The sequence below is a fragment of the Zootermopsis nevadensis genome, unplaced genomic scaffold (assembly GCF_977971745.1).
Source record: "Zootermopsis nevadensis isolate Lab colony 2312 unplaced genomic scaffold, Znev_1.0 Znev_ptg000018l, whole genome shotgun sequence".
Classification (NCBI taxonomy): Eukaryota; Metazoa; Arthropoda; class Insecta; order Blattodea; family Termopsidae; genus Zootermopsis; species Zootermopsis nevadensis.
This window is the reverse complement of record NW_028259150.1, coordinates 5,307,504-5,327,976: the sequence shown is the minus strand read 5'-3', so window position 1 is coordinate 5,327,976 and position 20,473 is coordinate 5,307,504. Positions and strand designations below refer to the sequence as shown.

General features: G+C 39.4%; 1 protein-coding gene and 1 long non-coding RNA gene across 2 annotated transcripts in view; one reads left to right on the top strand and one right to left on the bottom strand.

The window, feature by feature from the left end:
• Positions 1–2,568: 2,568 nt before the first annotated feature.
• LOC147873418 (uncharacterized) overlaps positions 2,569–20,473 on the top strand; it is a 55,030-nt gene continuing 37,125 nt past the window's right edge. Inside the window, exon 1 of the long non-coding RNA XR_015535750.1 lies at positions 2,569–3,242. This is a non-coding gene — a long non-coding RNA (uncharacterized LOC147873418). The remainder of the gene's footprint in view (positions 3,243–20,473) is intronic.
• TwdlE (TweedleE) lies at positions 5,826–14,228 on the bottom strand. Its single transcript, XM_022079511.2, has 3 exons — positions 14,141–14,228; positions 9,041–9,544; positions 5,826–8,130 (listed from the first exon to the last, which is right to left on the bottom strand). The coding sequence occupies exons 1-3, from the start codon at positions 14,153–14,155 to the stop codon at positions 7,984–7,986; spliced, it is 666 nt and encodes a 221-aa protein (XP_021935203.1). The 5' UTR covers positions 14,156–14,228; the 3' UTR covers positions 5,826–7,983.

Sequence of the window (20,473 nt, the reverse complement as noted above, 5' to 3'; positions counted from 1 at the left end):
GTTTGGGTTCTGCAACCATTGAAATTTTGTTTGCTTCCTTCGATCTATTAATTTTGAACATTCTTCATCAAACCACGGTTTATTTTGCTTTCTCCTGTAGTATCCTAGTTTCTCTTTTGCTGAAATTTTGATGCAGTTTCTGACATTTTCCCACTCCCTGTTGATGTCCACACTTTCATTATCCTCATTTGTCTCTAAAATTTGAAACCTATTCGAAATTTCAACTTGATATTGTTCCTTTGCCTCTCCCTCACTTAATTTTTTCAAATCAAATCTTTCTGTGTCAAAATTTTGTTTAGTTCGTCTACTTACTGAAAGCCGCTCCCTCACTTTTGCTACCACCAGATAATGATCAGTGTCGCAATCTGCTCCTCTGAATGATCTCACATCAATTACATTTGTCTGCCTTCTCTTATCTACTAAAACATGATCTATTTGATTGTGTGTTCTGCCATCTGGGGAAGTCCAAGTGTATTTATGAACATCACGGTGTGGAAATTTTGTACTTTTTACAATTAAATCTTTTGACGTAGCGAAGGTCACTGCTCTGACGCCATTATCATTACTAAGTGCATGGAGACTCTCGCTGCCTATTGTGGGTTTGAAGACATCCTCCCTCCCAATTTTTGCATTGAAATCTCCTAGCAGAATTTTCATGTGATACTTGCCAAATGTATCAAATACTGATTCCAATTCTTCATAAAAGCTATCCTTGATATCATCGCTTTTGTCTTCAGTTGGGGCATGAACATTAAGGACAATGATGTCGCACCAACGTCCTTCCAAAATTACGTAAGACAACCTGTCACTAACAAATTCTACTCTCTTAACTGCTGCCCTAATTCTGCTATGAACAAAAAAACCCGTCCCTAGCTGATGATTGTCATTCCCCTTTCCATAGAAAAATGTAAAATTGTCCACTGGGATCGTGCCCTCCCCCTCCCATCGCACTTCCTGCACTGCCACTAAGTCTAACTTATAATTCCCTAATTCCCTACACACTGATTTCAGTGCCCCAGCCCTATAGAGGCTCCTAATGTTCCAGGTACCAAATCTCATGTCCTTTTTCAATTGCCGTGGTCGTGCCAAAGAGTCCGTCCTGATCCGAGGCTTGGTTGATTTTTTCGTAACACATATTTTTTTTTAAAGGTGAAAGGTTGTTAGCCCTACACCCAACCCCCAACCTGGAGGACCAGGGTATCACTCTTAGTCTAGCGCATCTCCTTAGACCTGTCCGGCTTGGGTGACCCTACCATGAGCCGAAGCTCAGGCCGGCATAGCCCTAAGGGTCATTTGAGCACGCAAGCCTCCTCACCCGGCAGATTGCCTTCGACAAGGTGGTGATACCTTCGAGAAGGAAAACTATTGACTACACGGTAAATGTTGTCCTGAGCATATGCCATGAACGGGTTCAGGAGACGTCGAAGCAAAGCTCTACGCATTGTAGAACAAGACACTCGGTGGGGTGAATTGAAATTCCAACAATCCTGCCCACTTAACCCTGGGATAAAGGTCCTTGCTCCCACTGCACACTGCTCTATAAATACAAGGACACTCATTAATGAGGAAACTCCTCGTTATTATAAGAAAATACAAACAGTGAATTCAGTGTACACAATGCTGTCTGTCACCCATTACTGATTTCCATTTTCAGTGTATAGGATTGCCATCTAGCGATTGTTTGGTAAGTTCTTTAACGACAACGATGCAGCTGCAAACGATATGTAGTTTGTAATATGTGGCGTAAGATAATAAAATGAACGCGAATGGCGAGTAAGGCTTTGGAATGAGCTGGTCATGGCCTGTTGAAAGGACTGTCCGAATAGTCGCCTGGAAAGACGACTGAAAGAAACCACGAAAACTGGCCTGGACGAGAATCGAACAGGTTTCTTTAAAATGTTAATCCAGACTATTACCGATACTCCATTCTTCTCGGTATTAAGCTATTTTTCAATGGCCAGTGAGCATGCCTATCTGAGAATGATTTGTAATTAGATTTACGTGTTTGCACATAAAACTCTTAAATCCTGGTTTGTCTTTGCACCGTAGTTTCTCTAGTTTAAATATGCTGAGACTGAAATCTGATGACTGTGCAAAAATATTTTTCCCCGTGCGCTTGTCGAGTAGGAAATTGTTCGTGGCAGGAAGCAAGGTGGGGGCGGGCTGCTTTGCAGTAGCTACGTCTGTGTGTGTTCTCATGGCGCAGTCTGCCCTGAACTGGAACAGATCGCAGCGATGCGGCCTGTTCGAACATTATGATTGTCAATTTGTCATATTTTAACCTTCCGTTAGGCTGTACTACTCTAGTCAGGAAAGGTTAGATTATTATGCATGAGTAAGCATGTGACTGATGACATATATAAAATTGTGAAAAGTAGGAAGCTGTAGGAGAATGCCAAGCATATTTATACCGGGGATATATATAATTTGTAATTTAAATAGTACATATATTTGGAAGATTAAATGTGTTTGAACACAAAAAGTAATCTCTGTTGAAGGAAGAGTAATGAAGAGGGGGGATATCTTCAATCCCTTCATGATCCTACAGTTAGTGCGTGGGATGTCTCCAGTTAAATCGGTTTCTGCGTTGGTGTTTGTGCTAATAGCTAGTTATTTCTGTTTTAGAAATGTGTCGTAGTGAACGCTGAATTTTCGTTATAATATAAGTTGTGTTAATTCCCTTTAGAGAAGTAGTACATTTCGAATAGATAAGATTCATATTAGATGTTCTAAAATGGTAAAGAGTTAACCTAAAAATTTAAACCACGTGATTGAGTAAATAGTATTTCAGGTGTTCTTTACGTTCTTGCGAGATAAACACCAGTCTGTCTGCTGATTTTAACCAATTTTGAATCGAGGCATATTCATGCGGTAATGTGAACCGAGATAATTTTTGGAATGTATTGCTGCGACAGTGACATCTTGTCACATTGCAACAGTTAACTTCAACAGCATTATTTTCTTTAGAACCATTTTTGGATTTGTTATTCTCTTGGTTGCCCTGCTGTCGTAATCGCCCATGATTTGGCGTAAAGAACACCTTTGGAATTTCTGTGCCCTTCAAAGGGTACACATTTCTAGTCTTTTTAAACAATTTAGATCATGCAATTAATTGAGGGAATCTCGGTGTTTTTGGTTGTGGTGAACTACAAGTGTGAAAATGTGAGAATTTAATTTAAATCTGTTTCATAAACATGGGAAACCAGAGGCAAATTCAACATGTTCAAGACGACTAATGGCAGGTATGTTTTTAAACAAATTACCAGCGCATATTAAATTGTTTGACTTTTCAGTTACTGTTATTATCTGTGTGAAGAAAGTAGATTCCCTCGGGACAATGTGTTTTTACGTGCTATTTAAAACATATATATACGAATTATTGTAAATTACAAGTCATCAATAATAATCAACAGTAGGTCCTTATTCAATGTTGAATGGGTTTTTTTATATTCGATTTCATTAGACTTTTCCATTTGACAATATTACCGACAACAACATTGATGTCGTTACAGTCCTATTCAGAGGGGCTCACCAGTCAACCAGTATTGTGTCCTACATGATGATCATACAGTATTTACCATGATTGCTGCAACGTCAAATAGGGAAATGAATATCTTTGAACGTCGATCGTGTCCACTCTAACAGTAACACACAAGGTTTTGTTACCTCATCCAATCGGTTTAGATGTGTTTCTTTGCTAAATTGTTGGTGCCTTGGTATCATTCACATAGATTTACTCCTTGCTTCATACGTGCTGCACTCCATAGAACTATGTTTTCGTTCTGACTGGTTTGTTTATTGTTTGTCATTTGTTAACTGATCCATGAACGCTTTTAATCTGTTAAAATTTTCTTAAAATTGTGAAGCATATCGTATATGGTCCTATACAAATGACAAAATGATAAACGCTGAAGAATAATAAGAACATAGTTAAAATACATATGAACATCCATGCACATTTTTACAGTAATAATTTTGTATATTTAATATGTACTTCGTATACAGTATATTTAGTGCAGTGTATTGAACTATGTTCTAGTCTAACACCACGCTGAAATGGATAAGAAACGCTCAACTAACTGTCTCAATGACGAGACAGATCCAGGTGTCTATTCTTTAGGAAACCATGACGCATACTTGCCCTATGGGCCTTCAATACACAAAGGAAAGTACCAGCAATATTATGACGGAAAAATTATGCTCGTCCACAGCAGCGCGATTGTTCATACGTCGTTGTCTTAATATAAAGAGAACGTGAACGACAATTTACCCGGAAGTCTTCTTAGAAAGAAAATAAGTGCTATGAAACTAAAACGACAACAAAATATGGGCCGGTCTTAATATTGATTCATACAATGGATAATTGAGACTTCCTCGTCAGCATAATCATTAATTTCCTTCAGAGTTTTAGCGAGTATATTTATGGTTCAGTATCAACAGAAGAATCCAATGGGATATAATGTCTTGCTTTTGAGATTTCATCCGAGTAATAAAAACAAGTAGTGTCTTTTGCTACGTACCACAAGTATATCTCCTGAAAAAGAAGGTTAGAAACAGGATGCACGAATTATAGTCTTAATATTAATGAAATCTAAGCGCCGCACAATTGTCAGTTGTCGGAAGGCAGGTTTGGGATTCAGGTGGAGGTACTCAGTTAACCATTCATAACCTCTCGTACACCCATCACCAAGGAAGCTGATCTGCTTTCTTAATGTACTAGTGAATTGGTTTGAAGGGAGAAGCATTATACAAAACAACGCGATTAAGTTGCTCACTTGATGCATAATTTACGTCTTACTTTGCAAATCCATTTAAGAATGTTTTTACACATCCTGGAGTGTGTAATGTGTGCAGCAGAGAATGTATTTCCTCTAAAGAACTCTCTCCTCTCGAGAGTCATCGTATGCAGTTTAAAACACTTGGAAATTACATGTTTTCATTTTGAAAGTTAGTCATAACGATATCACTTGAGAAGGTAATTGCTCAGACAGCGATCTCTTTGTGTGTCGCGGAGGCGGGCTAGAAACCAAGGTTATAAATTACGTGACGGTTTACCTCGCATGCTTGTGCTTTTGGGCGTAAGAATTCCGCCATGAAGGCATGCATTCTGCATAGATGTACATCCCTACAGCATCTAGGTGCCGTTGGATGAAATTCAGTTCTGCACTCCTGCCATTTTGTCCTCTTTAACCACTAGTCTATAGTTCGAAAGCTAAGTGGACTTCCGATCAGGTCGTTTTGGTCTGGTCGGCAATTACTTTTATCGTACGACCAGGAAAGCGATCTTCAGTTCAAGTGCTTACTGCATTAAAATTAATTCCACGTGTGCCCGATAATTTATTTAGCGTCCTGGAAAGGTACAGCTATCTGTTTTATAAATTAACGGTGATTTCCACGTGGGACGTAGTAAATCATATACGGTAGCCATTATTGCACCACACAACCTAATATATTTGGTGTTCGATGAGAAGGACTTAATAAAACACAATTTGTGTTGACTTATGATATACTCTATTGTTCAGCTGTTTTCTTTACAGACTGCGTTCAAATTTTACGACATTAAATCACATGAATTAGATACTTAATATTTGTCTAATGTTATTGAAGTATTTGTCATTACCAAAGAAAGCTATTTATTTTATTTAATTGTAATATTTTATAAAGTTTGAAAATTTAAGTAGGATAAAGTTAAGTTATTCTCAATTAAACAAATGTTAGAAAATGGAAGTTCAAGGTTGATTTATGTGCTTTGCTACACGGTAAGTCAGAAAAATACCTGCTCCACTGGTCCTTTCTCTGCTGTATGTAGAATCATTTCACGAAAGTTATGTATTAAGTTTTATATAAAAATAATATTTTTATTACATTTTTCCATATTATTACAAAAAGCTACAAAAAACTATAATACAAGTGTGAATAATGTTTGTAAAAATAATACATCGAGAATCTGAAAACCTCTTTACACACACACAAACTAGATGGCTCCATATTAATTTTTAGAGCTACACTTCTGTTCGTGTTTCAGGTAAATTCATACTTTGAAATCACCATATTTTTCTAAAAATTGTTTCCAAAAAATGAGTGCAATAAAGTAATTCATAAGTACCACACAACGTTGGAGTTTAATTTAAGCGACGGTATGTGGCGTTAAGCTTTAACTTCCGACTGTGGCATGTAGCCCCAACGTATAACAAGAAATGAACTAAGCTTAAGTCTGTCTATTTATTCCAAAAATGAAAACGGGTTTAAGATAATAATAGAAAAGTTTTAGTGGAAGAATTTGTAGCAAAGATAGAAGCCGCTAACACATCAAGTACTGTCTATTATAAATAAATGCTTAATAACTTCTTATATTTTGAGGATTTGAAACAATTTGCCACTGAACTCCGGAAATGAACCGTCAGAGATGTGGAAAAATGGAATGTTTTCAGTAAAGAGCATGTACATCTTTTAGCTGTCACAGAACTGTCTGAAATTTCGGAGAAGACAATGGAATATCCCATTCATGTAGCTTGTACTCAAATTTTCTGGTTAGCTTGTGCGAAATATCCCGCTAATAAAATGATAACCTACTATTAGGATATTGTAAATACGAAGCAGGAAAAGTTCAACTATAAATTCGAGGAAAGTTAAAAAAAGTCCCTGTGCCATGTGAACACAAATATGCCTTCAATATGCTATTCCATGGTTACAGAATGCAGTCGAATTAAATCGTATTGTGTTGCATTTTAAAAGCTGAGACAAATTAAATCAGTCCCATTAATAGAGAGCCAATAACGCTGTTATGTTATTTTGTTACTAGTGCTGTAAACCTTCTGGTTTTGAGCGTTTGTATTTGGTAAATTATTGTATTTTAAGGTATGAGCTTGTACTAGACCAAACAATATTGTGTACAGAATCAAAACACTTCCGACATAGTATGGGTGGTCATTATATTACCCAAGTATCACATAGAATTATATCTAAAGAACCAGAGCATGGCGGTGCATTTTGGAAAATACATTTTTAGCGTACGATTTTTTAACAGTGTTTAATATAAGTAAAAGTAATTAGGATTCCAGTGTTGAAAGATTTTGTTTCACTAGAACCCAAAGTAGATACTTCCAGAAATACTATTCCAAACAAGATCCGAATTCGTTTTATGCAACTAGACGTTTCCATTACTTGAAGGTGAATCTTTTACGTTATCAAAAAGCAGTCATACCAAATTACATATAAATTTTAAATTTAACTTCACATTTATCCACCTTGATAACGCTTACATGATTCTCTGTTTTTACAGGCCCCTTACAGTAGTTTATTTATGCCGGTATCTGAGATTTGAGTTTCTCTCGACGGTGAAGATATCGATTTTGGTCTTCTGGGCTGCCATGACGCCTTGTAGTCTTGTCTGATTACCGACGCTCCTTCTAAACGTTTTTCTCAACCTACCTGAAGACGGAGACGATACGTTCCTCCGAAACTGTGACAGCCACTTACAAGACTGCATGGTGTCACAGCCCAGAAGACCACAAATGACACAAACCTTTCTTTCGCTGTTACAATTCCTTATTATCCCAGAATCATCACCAGGGTCTCATGAACAGGAATTTTTTTAACATATTAGGCCTAAATGTGATTGTATTACTATAATAATTGGAAAGAAGGAGAAAATCCCTCCCTTTTTTGAAAATCGTAACAATTTACATTTTTGACTTACGGTTAAATTGTTATATCTTTTTGTTTTTTAAAAAAATGTAAGAGTTTATCGTTCTGAACCCAGATTTAAGGCTTGAAGAAGTCGCTTGTTCAGCAACACCAAACATCAAATATAGCTTTGTTGTTTCTCCTTCCTGATCCTATCATAAAGAACAATGTCCATTGCAAATTATGTCACTCCTGTTCCCACCGCAACAGTATCATCTGAAAACCGAATAATGCCAGTAACTGAGTGGCGTATCAGTTTACTCATTCGAACAGTGTGTTGTGTGTTGCATAAGGAATTTAGTACGGTCCTCCTCCACTCGGGGCTCCGTACTGACCTGATGGTGCTGGAGCCGGTGCACCGTAACTGTCTCCGGGGGCCGGAGGGGCCGGCCCTGGAGCTCCGTACCCGGAACTGGGCTGCGATGGAGCGTAGCCTTCCTGTTTCTGAACAACAAATTAAGTAGTTAGTAAAACAGCGATCTCTGGCTTCTGAAACGTTTCACAACTTTCTGTCGTGGTAAATTAAACGTATTTGAATTCAGCCTCAGGCTCTAAATGTGCAGTGTTACAGTAGCTACGATACCGGAAGCTATTTGTATGAGTATGAACGGGAAGTTGGGCGTATGCAAGAAATAGAAATTTATTAAAAATTTAGTCGCTGTAACAACAGTGCATTTTCTCCCGCCCACCTGTCTACTCGAGTCACAGTGGAGAATCATTTCCTATGGTGTTAATTGAGTGAACTAATCTCCACGAAGTCTTGAGGTAAATGTGGAGGGTAATCTCCACGTCTCATAGGTGGATTCTCAGGAGCAAGTAAGGTAAACTTCTGGCTGTGCCTAATAACCACATATGAAGGTGCGCATTATTTTGGCGGCTGTATATGAGTGATGTGATTTACGCTCAGGCTGCTTTATCCCCATGGAAAGACACTCCTTTACCCATTCTGGAGGCTGGTTAGATCTCAGAACCGTTGTGAACGTAGTGGCGAAGAGGAATATACTTGCCCTTACCGGGAGTCGAACCATATTCTATTCCATAGACAATTAGTGATTGAGCTTTTTTGGTTTCCTTGGGAGTAGAGACAATTACAGGCACTCCTCGTTATACGCGTGTTCGAAAAATGCGCTCAACAAATTTGCACTGATTTCATTCAACAATGCTCGCTTGAATGTGAATAGCTTGCTGGCCGATCGAGTGAGGAGAAGAAATGTGAGAGGAGAAGTGATTTTCTCTTTTTTCGATTTATGCGATTTCACAACTGCCGCATAAATCAAGGAGTGCCTGTGTCTTTTTCAAATGAAGTTCTCGTTGCATTTATTCCGAGTTGCCTTGTTCAGACTGCTGAGCTTACCTGCGTCTTGTACCTGATGAAGTAGACCTCAGGTTTGGATGGTTTGGTTGGCGCCGGCGTGGGTATGCTGATCTCGGGTGCTTCGTCTGGCTTCTTGACCAAGACGTAGATCAGAGTCTTCTGTTCGTCGGGTGGCGGGAGGGCCGGAATGTCGGGCACAGTCGGTGGAGGCGGCGTGGGCGCCTTGATGAATACTATCTTATAATGTTTCTGTGGGGGCGGAGGGGGTGGCAGAGCCTTCTTTGGCGCGTAGTATGCGGGTTCTGGGGGTGGGACGTGCACGTAGACGTGCTTGTGGATTACAGGTGCTTGTGCTGGTACTCCGTACTGTGGTGCGGGGGCACCGTATCCACCCGATGGGGCTCCACCCCCAATGTGGGGAGCTGAGTATGTGTCAAGTCCTCCACCTCCTCCTCCAAATCCAGAAGTACCAAAACCACCCCCAAATCCACCACCATTGTTGCCAGGGCGGGCAGTGGCAATAGCCGCGAGTGATGCGAACAGCTGTGGGCAACAGAATCAGTTACAGAGACGTGAATTATCAACTTCTAGTGACCATAGGCTGGAAATATTGTAATAGGACGAGAGACTTCTCATCTGGAAACTGGAACCTTGCAGACGGGAGCAATGATATGTTTGTGTCCTCTGTGTGAAGTCCGGTAAGATGCTGCATAATGAATTATTTTATACTTACTCATCGCCCTGATGATGGAGGCAGCAAGGCCCTCTGAAACGTCGGTAAACTTCTACCAGACTACACGGCGCAACAACCCAGAAGACAGAAATCTTCATTATAATTGGTCCGTAGAGAATATTCCGCGTAGACCCATTAGTTTGGTAATGTTGCCATATCCAGAATTATATATTGTAATAGAAATATATTTGAGAGTTCAATCGCAATTTTAAACATCACCATCACCATCATCATACGACTTCACGCATGAAGACCTTAGTGGTATTTTTCGGTCTCTAGTTGAACGTCGTCTAAAAGTCGTTTCAAGGGTCTTCCAAGTCTTCTTTTTCCTCTAGGTTGGTACTGCATTATTTTTTAGGGTACCTTTGGTCATTCATTCTTGAGGCATGCTGTGTCCATTGGATTCTGTCTAAAATTGGTGTAACTTGTAGTTCCTGTATTCGTTTTGTGATCCATTAATGCGTAACTAGCTGTTTTCCTGAGAAATTTCATTTTTGATGTGGTTAATCTGGTTTTATCATGTTTTCTTTAACTCCATATTTCGCTGCTGTATGTTAGTGTTTGAACTGTCAATGTGTTGTATACCTCAACCTGAATGTCTTTTGTACTTGATTTGGTTTCAGTACATTGTTTAATGAACCTGGTGTTTTTTTTTAGAAATTCAGTAATTTTGTCCTGAACGTCTTTTTCACCTTTATATGATAAATGACATTTAAGATAATTAAACGTATTCACCTGTTCTGGTATGCTATTCTCAATTACAATTTTGCTGTGTACAGGTGATTGTCCTAAGAAAGTCAGTCTTGGATTTGCTGCAAGAAATTTTCATTCCGAAATCTTTTAAAATGTTTTTTAACAAATATACTCCTCTTTGGATACAATAAGTTATTTAACTTTGTGTTATTTTGGAATCTGATTACTTTGTTGTATATTTTATTTCACTGAATAATTACTTAATTCATGTATATACATATTAAATAGCGTAGGGGACAGAGGACATAATGTTAGCAATATCAACATGGAAACAATAAGATCCCGGATTTTCACACGAGATTTCTGTAACTGAGAAGAGTTTCAAAGAACACAGTCGCGTATTACTACCCCCTTCAGGAAAGAACATTGAGGACGTTTCCGGAGCGATAATAATGTAATAAAAGTTATAAAAATGGAAATTTGTTTTATGTGTGAACTGTATTGTGTGACTGGCACGTGCATTTTACTGTCCCGAAGTCAGAGGTGTTAATTTCCTCCGAAAAGCTGGTAACCACATAGAAGACTACACGACGGAAAAGCCTGTTAAGACCGCAGTAGAATTGTTCACCTTCCAGAAAAACTTCGTATCTCGCAATGTTCGGGACGACTTGCATGTAATCAGTTACAGCGCAGTGCGTTGACGTCGTGATCAGGCTCCTTTGTTATGGTATTGCAGCCTGTAATTGGAGAAAGCAGTGCAAGCGACCTTGATACTTCCTGCTTTTCCCAGCATTTCTTCTTTCTTTTTATTGCTAGAAAGCCGAAATTTTCATTGTCGTGTAATAACGGTCGAGTGCTCAATGTCGCTTGCTACCTGTCGTTAGGTGCGTCCTGTTGTAACACTGGTGAATGCAAATAAACCACAAAAAGGAACAATCGAAGAGTTGAAAGCGCGTGGAAGCGGACGGCCTTGCCCGTGACCAAGTCACAGAGGGAGCGAAAGCATTCCTCATTACGCGCCCCGATATGTTATTGTTTTATATTAATGAGGGCGGAGGGAGATTCTGTGCGCGTCATGACATTGCTTTCACTCTGTTGTGTCGATTTCATTTGGAATGGCGTGTGCGTAGGACGGGGGCGGATGTGGCTGTATTTGGAGCACGTATGTTACTCGCAACTTCAAAATGATTAAGACGCTGGCCTTTGTTTTTCAAATATAAACTTAACATTTGTGTTGCAACATTTTGTAATTGTTATGCTTATTGACACCAACTAATGAGTAGTGGTAAAGGAGGTTCAAATGTAGTTGACCGAGCAGGTTGTATCGCTGAAGCTACGTCAGTGTTTCCCAATGGGTTAGCGATGACAGAAGAAGCACGCCGAGCGATTTACATCATTTAAACGAACTGTATTCGCTGTTTTCACTAGTCCAGAAGTTGTTTAACGCTTTACAACTGAGCTACAAAAGGCATTAAACTATGGTACCTGTAGACGGAGGCGGTATGTGTCTCAGAAATGTTAACATTCGTCCAAAATACATGGCTCATACATCTCAGAAGACCATTTATATTTATATCGCCTTAAAAACCTCAGATCCTATGATGACGCTTATTACAAGGCATGCGCACAAGAGGCGTATTGTGTGTTTCTTTGTGATGCAACAAGGACAGTTTTACCATTCCAAGGATTAGGTTTACTGAGAGTCTTATGCCGACTGGCTTGAGCCCAGAAGCCAATTACCGGAGGTACGAAAACGCGAAATGTATCTTTCCACGCAATTAACACAAACAAATGAGAGAAACGTATTCTGGTGTTGCACCAGTTGCGAAGGGAAGTCCCACACGCACTGCCGGCCATGCTGCACCACCGACCTGCTTGAACAAGTAGTCTAATTACACATTTCCACGGACCGCACGTCTACCTAGAGCCTGTGCGTTCTTTTCCTTCACCTGCGGTTACGAGGCGCCCAGAGAGTGATTTCAAGAACGCCACAAACATTTCTCTTTGTATCTTCAAACTAATCATTAAACTCGGTTACAGATTTAGAAAGCTGAGTTGTACATAGAGTGAACGCAAATTATTTAAGCGGTTTCAAACATTTGTTAACAAAAATTAAACGGCACACTGGGGACAACCCGTTCTTCAAGTGCCTCAGCACTGCGGGTCCCAACGTTTTCGTTGGCTCGATCTATAGACATTCGGTAGGACTCCTTGGGCGAGGGATCGGCCCGTCGCAAGGCCTCTACCTGTACACAGGACAGCACAACACAGAAAAACATCCATGGCTTGAGTGGGATTCGAACCCACGTTCCCTGCGACCAAGCCTCAGACCGCGCGGCCACCGCGGACCCCTAAATGGCACACATAAATGAATATTATGTCGTTGGAAGTTCAAAAAAGTTTTCTAACATGCGGGAAAAGTAATGTAACTCCAGCAATGGCGTCTAGGCGTGCAACTGTTGATATGGCAGCAAAATTGCGACTCAAACTGAGAAAGCTGACTGATTCTTACGTGGAGCATTTTTATAGAACTTCCTCAACAAATTCCGTTGAACAGAGATCGCATATATTGTTTAATGAAACTCAACACACAACGCGTTCCTGGGTTCAGTCGCCATTTTACTTCCATGTTAGCAGTTAGTGGCCATTGTTAAATTATTGGAATTACGTCATTTCTCCCGCATGCTACATAAAGAATTTTGACCTGAAGACGGAGACAGAACCAGCCTCCGAAACGTCGTGGTTTTAAAGAATAGACGATGGAAAAAGTCCTGACAATGAATAATTTTAAATTGTGAAGTTGTCCTTCAGGGGGGTTTAATTTCATATGTCATTATATTTTGTTAAATAAATATGTGAAAAAGCTCAGCTCATGTGTGTTCACTCTGTATATAACTAAATTCCAGCAAATGCCTAAGTTATGAATGCACTGAGTTTTACGCTTCAGTGCGTTTGAACTCGTGGTTCTTAAGTGCAGTATACCTATTTTTATTAATTTATTTGTTATTTGTAGTAAATATTCCGTCAAGAATGACGGGAAAATCAACAGTATTGCTTTAGAAACATTATATTTAGTATCACTAGGAATTTGCAAACAAATTTTTAACGAAAAATGTGTTTTTAAAAATATTCAGTTAAAATTAAGCAATTTCATACAACAAAACAATTAAAATCATTACCCATCTCTGATAAATTAAAGAATATAATATGATTTAATGTAGTGCAGTTTAGAATGTGATCTTATATCTAGGTTGTAATAACTGAAAATTGTGACTTTAAAAAACGATAACGAATGAGTCTTCACTTGTCTTATACTGTATAGACAGAATGCGTTGCAGGCGTCTGTGACACAACGCCGCGACGCGAGTGTCAATACTGCTTAGGGCATGGATGTGTGTATTCCGTTATCCTTAATAGATATATGTCTTGCGGCTGGTCGACCCTCCATGAAGGAAGTCGTACGAAACTCTAAAAAGAAATTCTTTTCAGAAGTCCATTTTAAACCACAACTGACCAAGAAGGCTTAACGCATGACACTTTAATAATAAATAATCCACTACAAGTACTCTGTGAATGCTGTGTAATTTAAGCAATGCTCCTTGATGTTTTCCACTGCTTCCTAATAATATTTCTTCGCACATTCCATCGGTTTTCGTGCTGCAGATATTAGTAAAGACATTCTGTGTTCAAGCATATTACCGGCCACTACTTACCACAAACACTCTCATGGCTTCGTTTGAAGAGAACCACTGTTCCCTAACTTAAATCGTTGGTTTGTTGTTTTCACTGGACTACGAATGCGTTTACCTTTCTCCAGCGCACTCCTTTATATATGGAGTCACTATTACACCACATAATCAGTGAGAGTACCATTAGTGGGGATGAGGAGGTTCTTCTCCTTTCCCTGGGACGCAGCCTTCATTCTTGGGGCAAACACTAAACGACCGGGACATGAGTGAGAGTGTAAAATTTGACGATCCAGGGTAGGAAGGGAACAGTTTTCTCCCATCACGTGTACTGTACATGTTCGGTAGCTTAAATACTTACTCATTGCAGATCCGTATCTCTTATTATCGCATCTATTGTGACATATTATATCGCTCTTCTTTTCTTTGGAATTACTGGATCAGTACAGGTTTCTGAAAAAGTATATCGGCAACGTTTTCTGTTGTCCGGAGTGATTCCGCATGAGTTGCACGGTCGGGCAGTAAGGTAATAGAACGTAACTATCAGGGAACTGCCAAAGACGAAAGGTTAGCCACTTAAAGGACCACCCGATAAAATTCAGAGGCTTCTTATAATTTTGCAATGAGGATAATGGTGATTTCTCACCATATTGCAACATGCCCTTTGAAGCCAGTCCAATATTACCATGCAGGGGCATTGGTTTACGCCAGGAAATAAGTCATTAAATATTTTCTTGTACATCTTTTCTCCAGTTTGTGACGCACTTTTAAGTGGTACAAATGAGCACTACAATTTTGCTGAACATTTGTAGACTGTTGTTTAAAAAATTAGTAACCTTCGGGAATTAACAATTTCTGATCACTCAGGGCTGAAAGTCTTAACTGCTAAGAACCATTAAAAAAACTTTTCACTTCTCTTGAACCAGTCGAACGGCACAGTGATGTGTTCAGCAATTCTGCTTCCTATTCGGGAGGTGCTGGTTCATATCTTGGCGCGGAGACCGGCCGCCCAAACAGTGATTGGTCGTTTTTCGGTTTTGCCTGGCAAATGCTAGGATCACTAAGTAATTGAGAAGATAATAGTGTCCTTAGCTACTAAAGTAATTGCTCGCCTTATGTGGAAGCTGAAGGTTCATTACCATGTTCACAAGAGCTTGCCACTTGCGCCTATCCAGAGCCAGGTGAATCCAATTCACAGTCTCCATCCCTGTGTCCTTAAGATTCATTTTAATATTATCCTTCCACCTACGTCTAGATCTTTTGGACAGTCTCTTCCCTCCAGATTTTCCAACCAAAATTTTGCACGTATTTCTCATCTTCGCCATGTGTGCTACATGTCCCGCCTGTCTTGTCTTAATTGATTTTATATCTTTCTTTTGTTATCAGATTTGCTAAAAAAACTTTTGAGTAAACCCTTTTTTTTCTTCAAGTTGGATGCTGAAAGTATGCTAGTAAAATGTAACATCCTTCATACGCACTGAAGACTCAGGAGCAATGACGTCGGTTGCTGATGGTAAACGGAATTCCGTACATATACGTTAAGTGATACTTGACGAAATACTGATGACATAATCAAGGTAAACATCTATTACTATTCCGCTGTCATGAGCAGTTGCGATCATCTGCCTGAACGTGTGGCCTACTTTTGTTATTGCAGTTCAACCTTACCATGTCTCTCTTCTGACCAAAGTGTTGTATGTATCAAGGGCATAAATGCCCCGGTGGGAAATATACGATCATAAAGCATGTCTGGAATGCGAAATAATTCAATCAAAATGAAAACGAATGAAAGCAGCCAAGACTACTAGTAAGTTCTCGAACAAAGAATTGACGGATGAAAAAGTACGCATGATACGAATATCTTGCACGAATTCCAAGCTGCTATTTACATGGAACAGGAATTTGAAGATTGTCTCATGACAAGTACCACTGTGACCGGACAGTTCTCGCAGTATCACCCATTGTTTGAGGCAGGCTTTCAGTGACGAACAATGACAAATAGTAACATGTAATTCACTTCATCATTCTCATATTTTCAAAATATTTTTGTAAAGTTTAGCATTTGTAAATGGTCATGATGCAGTTTTATTGCGCCGAGCAGCTTGGTGTAGCGGTAACGTTCTAGAGTTGTACCAGACAAGTCCGTCATCCACCCTCCTGATTGAGAATTTTCGTTATTTCCTCAGTCGTGAAATGAACGTCGAGTGGGGTTTAACGAAATACAAGGGAAAATAATTTCTAAATACGTAGTGAGTATGCGGTTTATAATTCTTCATCTATGTCAGTCATTTGAGTCCGTATTGTTTAGGTTCTATTCCCAGCAGAAATTTTTATTTTATTTACCACGTCCAGCTTTCTTTTCAATAGTTCTGTCGGGTTCATTTGCAGAAATAAAGCGACCGGACCTTGAGTCTCACTACCATCGTTAGTGATGGGGTCTAAAAAGCGTGGAGCTTTATTTCCATTCCCCCATACGTCTTCATGGCGTGGCACATAGAAGCAGGAAAAAAATTGTTTTAGGTTACCTTTATCTTCAATATGACTCTGCGTCACAAGTTATATGATCCCTGAGTTATGCCGCATATCAAAACTTTATGTGTGAAGACATTTTACATAGATAAATATAACAGAATAAAGATATATAAGTAGCATTAATATGCTGTAATTTTAAAGACCAAGAGTTATTTCTGACAAACCCTGACTGTAGCTTACTAACGATGCATTTTATCTGATCGTTTCTGCTTTGTTTCAGTGTATGGAGTACCAGTGACACACGAAAATGAAAATGAATTTTTATTTTTAGTTATTTATAGTGTTAGCCGGGCTAACATGGTTAACATGAATGCTCCGGCCCCTGTACGGGGGTTACCGAACTATGTTGTTACGTAGCTTATTGGTTGATTCTTAGTTCATTTAATGACGCTTCTTCAAGCACCTTTGTTATATAGTTTCCAAGAACCCCTTTTGCCCATTGTATAGGAGGCTGGGTGTCTGCCGGAAATTGAACCCAGGTCTACTGTCCCGAACCTAGTCACTCGTGTTTTCCGGACCGAGCTGAGTTCAAATCGGGTTAACGCGCCACAGAAAAGCAAATGCAAACACACCTCACTCTTCTTTTCAGAAAAGTGTAATCTCTCTTGAAAGAATTTTGTTGTCGTTACCACATTTTTAAACAGAATAACAGATAACAAAGAAATGTAACAGCGCTTAAGAAAGTGAATGGCTTAGTATGACTCAAAAAGTAAATTACACCTGCTCTTAATTCCGTGAAGCAAGAGTGGGGAGAGTCCGTTGGATGTGCGCTTCGAAGAACCTAAGTGAATGTTGAAAATGCTTCACCAACCGTGAGATGTGGACTCGAGGGTCGTTGAAGTTCATATAGAAGGGACCATTTTAATATAAGAAACTCTAACCTTCTTATTATAGTGAGGCCTGCATTTATTATACGCCGAGAACTTCTTCTCACTACCGGCTTAAATGTTTCCATAACGGAATAAGTATATAAATTAGAAGGTGTAGTTGACGTCTGCCCAGTAATAGAAATGAGGAAAACGGAAAAGAGGAATTCAGTTACTCTTAATTAGGGAAAGGGATTATCACAAGCATAATTAATGACCGCAAAATGTCGACATCCGAGATCGTATTTATGAGTAAGAAAACGTGTTCATTTAACGCATGGCGACCACATATCGGTGAAAGACAAAGAGCGGAAAGATGGTTTTAGATGCATTTATTTTCTTTTGTGGCTCTGCATGTCTAATTAGTCTTAATTGCATCATAGGTCTGTTGTTACAAACCGAATCACAAGAACTATGGGGTTATTTTATGCATGATTCAGTATCTTCAGAAACATCAATAAATGGATGTCGGCGTTACCTAAACTAGCGGTTCCTTGTAGGATCTAAGGTTCTCACGGCGATGAGTACGAATATTGCTGGTTTCGCCTTGATGATGGAGGCAGCAAGGACGTCTATCAGACTACGCGACGTTACAAACCAGAACACAGCTATCTTCTTAGTGGTTCCTAATTGGACTGATAGAAACAGACATTAAAATCGGTTGTTTTAGCTTTAATGTAGGAACTGTGCCCTCAAATACCAACTGTAACCGTCCTTTCACTCCAAACTTTCCATCAGGACGCCCGGCTGGTTACAAGGGGTTTTCTGTTGGGTTTCGTTTTGGTAGCTCAAGGCATGGACTCTCGCCTTCAGGGAATATACGTGGTGGCTATGAAGGGTTCCAGAAGCAAGGTGCGAGGCGGTGGGATACGAGGGGATGTAGTCCGATAATTCTGTATTAGTTCACTTTTTATCTTTCCTTCTCTCCTCGCCGAGTGCAGGACTACCCGCGGTCGAGACTGCTACGTAAGTGATTTTTGGAAGCCCCTTGCTGGACGCACACCGCGTTCAGCAAGACTTTTGAATCTGAAGAGAGTGTTCTCATTGGCTGAGTGGTTCATCACCTAACCTTACAAATTTGCCGCCGATAGCTTATTTTAAATCCATTGGTGGTTAGTGACGTGATTTATCCTAAGTCTTCTAACGGCTAAAACACATCTGGAAGATCTTACTCATTCGATCAAGTCGAGCCACCGATCATAAAATCACCCATTCATCTAGTCACGTAGCTGGCGCCAGGCAGTCGCCCGGTGGAACAAACAAGTCTCCCAAAATGTGGCCCGAACTAGCGATACTAACCATCAACTCGGGAAAATTCAATAAAATTTGATTATAAATTCCGATTAAGGAAGGCGCTACCGAAACAAAACTAACTTAGGCCCCTCTCCTTGCGTATAAACTGAAGTAATCGCCAAAAGTCCAGTCTAAGTCCATCTCCGGTCCGCCTGCTCGAGAATCGAACTCAGAGTGGGCTGTCACACAACATACATCAAAATCCATCTAGAACTTTTTAGAAGTTAAAACATGCAGATAGACAGATAGTACTTCCCCATTGTGAGTCCATTTATGCAGTTCATATAAACATCGTAGGAGAATAAATTTATTTATTTCTTATCGTTCATTTAGGTCTGTTACCTATCTAGGTATCCGAACTGTCTGAAATTAAATTAATAAGTCGAACCATTGAAATTGTTCTGCTTTGTGTGTGTTATCCTATAAAGACAGAGGTTTTGACGATAGTCTGAAGGTGTATCTGTCGATTAATTGATTGATTGATTGATTCTAAGACCCTGGCCGCTTTTATTTCAACAGTAAAGATTGAATAGTGAAAAGTGAGATGGGAAAATGACGATGTTGTTCTGGATTTTGACTTGTAGGTCTTCAGCACTTTAGATGGAGACAGTATGTTTCTGCGTGGCGTTGGTACGTACTTACAAGTGCACACGGTGTTGCAACCCAGAAGATCGACATCGAATTCTTGAAGTTTTGTTCATGGAATTCTTCTTCATGTTTCCTCCTATATGTCATATTATTTAACACAGTACAGTGCCTCCAATTAGGACCTGCTCTCACAAGTCTTTCAGTTATCTTCGAAGGGTCGAAGTTCAAGGGTGTCTTTTTCACAAGCGCAGAGAGTGGTCATTGTCGGACACTACCTAGCACCTATTTATTACGTAACTTGCCAGAATGTGTTTAGAGATACATTTCCTGGTTCTCCTGTGCCAAACAAATAGACTGTGTCTAGTCTGGTGAACCGTTTCCGTGAGACAGGAAGATTTCAGGACAGAAACCCTTTCGGTCGACCTTCAGTGATTAGTGGCGATTGTTTGGACGATAAAGCATGCATCGCTGAACTCTGTGGACACTTCAGACTTTTAATATAACATTGCTTTTTTATTTTATGAGACCTTGTAAAGTATTTGGAGTCGCCACGTCTACTCATGAGAATTTATGTATTTATGATCCTGCGCTCTTGCGTGTAGATTATACTGAATTGTAATTACATAATCCGTCAGATGAATTGATTGTTCACCGAAGTAATTTTTCCATAATTTAATCGCTAAGTGACTTTTCCTGTTTTCCAGCGTTGCACCATTCAGCATTTTGTTTACAGATCAATATAGAATTTATAATTTGTTTAAACATAGTTAATTTCTTTCTTCGCCTACACAAGATACTGACCTGTAGTATATAGAGAGCTTAAAAAATCTTTATAGAATATTGTAAACTAAGATAATTACAACAATAGTAACTAATATTTTTATGCATACTAAAATAGACATTTCTTCGTGTTGCAACTCATCATTTAGCAGATACAGAGCCTTCTGGACAGTGCTTTAAATTACTTAAGTTTAAGGACTTAGAAATTAAGTGATGAGACCATAATTTAATTGGCGGTTTTATATGTTTCTCGCTATCAGAGAGGGAGATGGCTGATGTAATTTACACAGCGTCTGTTGCG

What these genes read in the sequence shown, in the direction of transcription:
- TwdlE (XM_022079511.2), bottom strand. An exon ending in TCATCAGGTACAAGACGCAG is followed by an intron (nt 8,131 to 9,040) that starts GTAAGCTCAGCA and finishes TTTGTTGTTCAG; the next exon opens with AAACAGGAAGGCTACGCTCC.